At 41.7% G+C, this 6781-nt stretch overlaps 1 protein-coding gene across 1 annotated transcript in view; it reads left to right on the forward strand.

Annotated features, from left to right (window-relative positions):
* The window catches only part of KDM5A (lysine (K)-specific demethylase 5A), a gene marked incomplete at its 5' end in the record, with an annotated part of 19243 nt that extends 13894 nt beyond the window's left edge, over positions 1-5349 (forward strand). The window contains 3 exons of the mRNA XM_009082022.1: positions 1-162; positions 2272-2682; positions 4846-5349. The exon at positions 1-162 is cut by the window's left edge and continues 62 nt beyond it. Of these exons, the coding sequence (XP_009080270.1) occupies positions 1-162; positions 2272-2682; positions 4846-5058 (786 nt within the window). The remainder of the gene's footprint in view (positions 163-2271; positions 2683-4845) is intronic.
* Positions 5350-6781: the final 1432 nt, after the last annotated feature.

The following is a 6781-nucleotide window of genomic DNA, read 5'->3' on the forward strand; positions in this document are numbered from 1 at the left end:
CCCCCTGTGTTGGAGCTATCCTCAGGAGCAAAAGCTCAGCTGGAAGATCTGATGATGGTGGGAGATCTGCTAGAGGTATCACTGGATGAAACTCAGCACATCTGGCGGATTTTACAGGCTACTCATCCCCCCTCTGAGGAGAGGTTTCTTCATGTTATGGAGGTATGAAACTCGGCGGAATATTCTGTTGTGGAACAAAATCCCCCCTACATTATGTTGGTGGGGTTTCTTTAAATACAGTCTTGGGCAGTTGAGTTTTTAGTTGCTTGACATGGTGGGATTTCAACTGGAAGGAGTACTTACTTCCAGAAAATAACAGAATAAGCAATCCAAAATTTCAGGTCTTGATCACTCATGCCATAGCACTGTGCTCCACAGTTAACCATATTTAGAACAGCTTTCGCAAGCAGATCCATGTGCAAACCTTATTTTAGAAAATACCAGGTTAGGCAAGGAAACACTGTTCTTGGTTATGCTTGAGAACAGCACAGAGTTACAAGAGCCGTTTAGGAACATGCAAAGTTTACACTTAGCTTATATCACTAGATACTTGTATATTGTTACTGGGAAAGAACACTATTTTAATAGTAAAATGTGGCTTGTTAATGCAGGTAATTAGATTCCTGTTCTTCCTTAGAATAACATAGGCATAGACATTCTTTATTAATATACTGTGAAGATGTCCTGGTCACTTTGCTTGGTTGACAGTGAATGAGGGAGATTGGTTTACCTGCTGATTCTGAGGTCTAGTCAAAATCACTTAGCTGCATTCATGCAGTGGACAAGGGATGTGTGCTGGAAGAGAAGGTAAACCCTGTGTTGAAGACCTCAGCTGGAACCCATTCTGTATTGTCTGTCAGCTGAAGTTAGGGGTCAGTTTGACTCTATGTAGCCATGGAGTATCTGATTGCTTTCTGTGTTCCTGAACTGCACAGGCAGTGCACGGACGATGGTTCTTCCTTGGCTTCTTGGTGGTGTACAGTAATACAAGATGGAAGGTTTCATGCTGAAAACAGTGAGGTTTAGATGAGCATATTAATTGGTGTCTCATTTTCTGAGTGCTGTCCATGTTCAGTGGATAAGTTAGTGTTGCCAAACTGCCATCAGTTAAGGCATTAGTGTAACACTGACCCTGTGTCCCAGGTACTGCTGCTTTGCCATGTTTCAACCTTTGTAAGCTTAATGTTCTTTTAATGTAGTGGTTTTGGCATGGAGTTGATTGAAGAACAGTTTGAATGCCAACAAATAACAATTTGTAAATAATATGCCAGACTGTCATATTAATAGTTAAGCAAAGGTTTTTTTCAGGGGAGGGGAGTAAGTGTGTGTTGGTTTCTCTTTGTGTTGCGACATTTTCTGGTTAACCTTTATGAGCACTTTGTTTGGCCAGAACTGCTCATTTTGAATTGAGTACTTTTCTATGTCTATATATGTATACAATAACTAGATTTTTGTAAAATAATCTTCAGAGGATTTGGTTTTGGGTGGAGTAGCTATATTAAGTAATGTACAGTAAACAGAATCTGTCCTTACTGGGTTATAGTATGTTCTTAATCTATTAATAATTACTAAGGTTGAAGTATATAGCTGGATTAACTGAAATTGAGCCAGTCCTGTTTACACAAAGGAGCTATACATGTGAATCTTTCAGATATAAATAGGACTTGTCACTGAGTGCTCCCTGCAGGGATGGAGTTTGCCAGTGTTAGGCCTCACTTCTGATCTGAATCTGCTATTTCAGAGCTGTTGATGGCACCAGGATTTTTACAATGCCTGCCAGTTAGGAAGCTCTTCAAGAAACGGATGTTACTTTCTTCTCTTGCTTGAGTTGATTATACATTTTAAGAATTCACCACTTTTTCTTAATTTCAGAAATAGCAGTTGCTTTCTCTCAAAACTAATTACAGGCAAGGCTGACCTAGGATGAAAAATAATCAAGAGCATCTAATAAACTATTAATCTTCTCAACTCCTTTTAAAAAACAACATGAGAAGGGAGTTGTGATTATTGCTTGTTTTGCCTCCTTAGCCTTGCTGATGATCTGCTTTTTCCACTGGGCATTTTTGATTTGTTGTACTTTTCATACAAGTTACCAACTGTGTCATGTTTTCCTAGTATGGTGAAAATCCAATGAAATGCCTTTCCGTAGCAGTGTGGTGTTGAGTGTGCTTCCTCATACCGTGTCAGGGTAATGGTGGAGGTAAGTACTTATCCCAGACCTCAGGTTTGCAGTATATGGAATAAAAGCTTCTCTTTGTACTTTCTCTGAAGGATGACAGCATGGATGAAAAACCGCTGAAAATGAGAGGGAGAGACTCTTCTGAGAGGAAGCGGAAACGAAAACTGGAGAGAGCAGAGCAGTTCTTTGGAGATATGAAGCAAAAATCTAAAGAGCTGAAAAAACTGGAAAAACCCAAGAAGAAGAAGCTAAAACTCACTATGGATAAGACAAAGGAGCTGAACAAGCTGGCAAAGAAACTGGCTAAGGAAGAGGAGCGGAAGAAGAAGAGAGAGAAGGCAGTTCTTGTGAAGGTAGAACTAACGAAGGAGGGCACAGAGAAAAAAAGAGAGAAGAAAGTTCTAGATATTCCTTCCAAGTATGACTGGTCAGGAGCAGAAGAATCGGATGATGAGAATGCTGTGTGTGCTGCACAGAACTGCCAGAGGCCCTGCAAGGACAAAGTGAGTCTGCAGTTAGTTGTGTCACAGACAATTCCACGCAGAGTCGGAGCCCCGGGGCCCATGAGTGCTCAGGTTGAACCAAATGAGAAATAGAAGTAGTGTGGTTAGAAATGAGAGAGGTTGAACAGTACTTGGGTAGGCACACAGATCTAGATGTAACAGATAAAACTACAGAACTTCCTTTCTCTCTTAGGCACACTTTCAAACAGGAGAAGATGGAAAATTAGAATCTGGGAAAAGGTGCTCTGCTTTGGCTGGGAAGCCTAACTTCTTCAGGCTGTTTAATTATTTGTTGACCATGTGTAACACACATTGGCTGATTGAAAGGGTTAATTCTTTGGGGTAGAAATGTTCCTGACTTTACTGTGTTGGTGAGCAGTACTGTGTGATGTTCCTAAGCAAAGTAAATTCTCTGTATCTCTTGCATACAGTCTGTGAACAGTGATGCTGCAGGCTCAGTGATCTGCAGTCTTCAGTGCTTCACTTTTCTGGTTGGAGATTTTAGTGTCAGTGAATTTAGACCTGATTGGGTTATTGCAAAAGAAACTTGACCTGCCTCTCTGTTATTTCCTGTCGTTAATGTCAGCTTTTAGCACAGACTAATTGATGATCCAAAAAGCTTTTTTCTTAAATGTTTGTTTTCTGCTTCTTCGAAAGTAGAAAAAACATGCCCCAAATACCTGTGGGGCTGACACTGTACTGCACTGGCAAAAGAGGCAGTAGGAGCAAGTACAGATACAAAGAGCTTTCGTTTTGCAAAATTGAAACATGGAGTCCAAGACATCATTGGAACACTTAAGTCCAGTTAAAAGACCAGTTTTGAAGTATTAAGCTTAGACCAAGGTTAGAAATGACACTCAGTCACTCCGAGGATGATACAGCCTTTGTATCACCTTGCTCTTTACTTCACAGGTGATAATTACCCGTATTACTACATTCTTATGGAAATTGAGACAGCGAGAGGGAGGAGAGTGTTTTGGGTTCCTGTTGTACTAAATTTGGCCAACTTCCATGAATGAAATGGAGTAAAATTCCTGATTGTAGAATTGAAGTTTCTAATGGAAGGACTGCCATAAAGTTGGATTTGCTTTCATACATGTAACAGGTGAACACCATACCTCGATGCTTGTCATTCAAGTACAAAGTGGCAGATACAGGAATGTAGTGACTGAAGCTGCAGCTGTTCATGTCCCATTATTAGTCACTTTTTTAAAATTCAGGAGTAGTTTGCTACAAACTGAAGTAAAATCTTGAGATTATAATATTTCTTTATTTTGATAGGTTGCCACTGCAGTTAATTTTCTAGTATATTTTCACATTCCCCTGTAAGTTGACAGCAGAGCTACAGCAGTAACAATTTTTGTAGCTGTACCAGTGCATGCCATTAAATTGAGAATCTGTGTTTCTTATCCTGCAGATCTCAGTTTCTGCCCACTGACTCAAAGTAAGACATCCTTTTATTTGGAGAACTACAGAAATCAAATCATTAATATTTTTTCCTTCCTAACTTTTATTTTTTGTGTCTTTTTCCTAATTTTTCTATAGCAAGTTCAGCTCTAAGTTTGAAATACTCTAGGTTAAATGTTCTGAGATGTAGGAGTTAGTCTGTGTGCATTTTATGGCATTTGATGGCCAGCTGTATACCCAATATCCATATAGAAAAGTATTAAAGCTACTGTTGTCCTGTGGCCTTTTTCTCTTAGCCAGAAGCATCAAATCCTTATGTGTTCTGCAGTTTTTAAGCTGCAGAAGCTACCATTTGATAATGTGGTCTGAAGGGTTGTTTATAATTTAGAATGTGTATTTGTAGACTCCCCTCTGTGCTGAAGTAGCTGTCTCTGAACATGCTCTTGTTTTAAATGTGTTCTAGCATAGCTTTTTTCATTTGAAGAGAGCTGTTATCTTCCTCAATAGTGGCAGTGTGTGTTTGAATTGTTGCAGTCTAAGGACACAAGGAGGGCAAGGTTTATTGGAAGAGACATGTTTTTATTAGACTGAAGCTGCTTGTTACAAGCAGCTCTGGGGAGCATTAATTTGTGCTCAAAAGCTGTTATGTTGTAGGTCCATCAGGCAGGTTGAAGAGAAGGTATTTTCTTTGTACAGACTATGCCTGCCTGTCCTTCTTCGTAATGTGCTATGTGTTGCTGATCTGCTCTTTTGCAGGTAGACTGGGTGCAGTGTGACGGTGGCTGTGATGAGTGGTTTCATCAAGTTTGTGTTGGTGTCTCTCCAGAGATGGCTGAGAATGAGGATTACATCTGTATAAACTGTGCAAAGAAACCAATGCAGGGCCCAAGTAGCCCTGCTCATGCTCCACCTCCTCCTTTCTTATTGAGCTACAAACTACCAATGGAAGATCTTAAGGAGACAAGTTAGCAACTACTCGATGCCCGGAACTTGTTGTGAAATGGACCACTGAAACCCTCCAGAAAGAGAGAGTTTGAAGCTAATGTAGCCACTGAGCTTTACTTCCAAGGATGTACAGACCTGCAGTAGAGTTGGTCCGTTCCTTACAGCTGACTTCCTTTGGACGATGGAGTGTCGAGCCACAGTGGTACCGACTCATCTATGCAGACACCACCTGACTGGGAGCTCCAGCCAGTGTTTTCTGCCTTGAGGATTTACATCTTTGAGTGTGGCTGTTGCTCTCAGAGACTGAGCAAACTCGAGGCTGTTAGATTAGACACTTCAGGGTGTTAGAAGTATCTGTTGGCAGTGGAGCTGGCCTGGAACTGGTGGTGGGCCTACCTGGTTACCTTAAGGAGATGACTTTGGAAGTTATCTTTTGCCTCTCCGTGCCTACCCAGCATGTAGAGCAATGTCTTGGGAGAGCTAAATTGCCTCCGTGTCCAGGCAGCTAACACTACACTGTAAGGTTGGGAGGAAATGGATGAATTTCTTTTAATTTCTCTTTTGTAGCTAAAGGGCAGAGGAGCTCACAGTCTCAGAAATCAGCAGAGGTTCTGTTTACCAAAAAAGAGACCCAACTCTACTCCACTAGGCAAATTTTTCCCCAGTGGGAAACAGCCAATCTTCCTGTCCTGAGGAGGGCCAGAAAACATTGATAATGTCTAGCTAGACCAGAACTTGGGAAGAGCAGAGTGCTTCCCTTTCCACAGGGTTGCCCTCTCCTGTTCTAGGCTTCGCCTAGAGTTCTGCACTCCTGCACATTAGAGTTGTCTCACGCAGGATGGAGCTGGCAAGGAGGTACAGCATCCAGGGCAGCAGCTTCTGAGCTCTGTGCCCAGGGATGGGAAGGAAAGAAGACAACCCGATTACTTCAGAGGTTACACTGACACGTGCTCCTGTGAAAAGTTCACTCACAACTATTTCCAGTATCACCACCAGGCTACGGGCACGGCCTCACGTGATACCAACAAGCAGTCTGCAGATCCTGTTGGCAGTGCTAACCCCCTCCCTGCTGGCTTTGCTGGATGTATACCTGTGTACAATCAGCAACAGTTCTTGTTTGAAGTCACCCCTGGCTTTGCCAGAGGACCAGAGGGCTTGGGGTCATCCTGGGTGACAGTTGTTTTAGTAAATCCATTTTTAAAGAAGGACTTGTTTTTACTTTTTTCTAAATGTCTCAGACTACTGACTTGTTCTATAAATAGATTATTTTTCTTTGATTTTTTTTATACTTACCACTGTTAACCAGCAGCACAGACAGAGGTTCACAAAGCAAAAACCTGCCCGTGGGCTTGGGTTTTTTTACTCCATTCCTTCCTTGTAGTACAAGGAATTAGCAGTTACCTTCCCCATTCTAGCTTGACCCAGCTGCCTGTGTTTAAATAGGTAAATACATTTCACATGCAACCTTTGTGTTTGGGTTTGTTCCTATTAGTGGAGCATCTGGGCCTTACTGACTCCAATGGATGCTGGCTTTGTGTCTGAATGTCTGCAGTCAGCCCCTGGGCTGTTGTGTCCCCCTCTCCACTCGCTCCCTATTGTGTTTCCATTCTTCTGCAGTTCTAGGAGTGTTGTAAGTAGTGTCCAGTCTTACTAGGAGCTGGATTGGGATTTAATGAAATATTGGCAAAAACAAAAGTATGCTGTCTTGACTGTTTTGTGTCCCTTCTCTTGTTCTCTAATATTTGGA

This window comes from Acanthisitta chloris, unplaced genomic scaffold (genome assembly GCF_000695815.1).
Source record: "Acanthisitta chloris isolate BGI_N310 unplaced genomic scaffold, ASM69581v1 scaffold13799, whole genome shotgun sequence".
NCBI classification, from domain to species: domain Eukaryota; kingdom Metazoa; phylum Chordata; class Aves; order Passeriformes; family Acanthisittidae; genus Acanthisitta; species Acanthisitta chloris.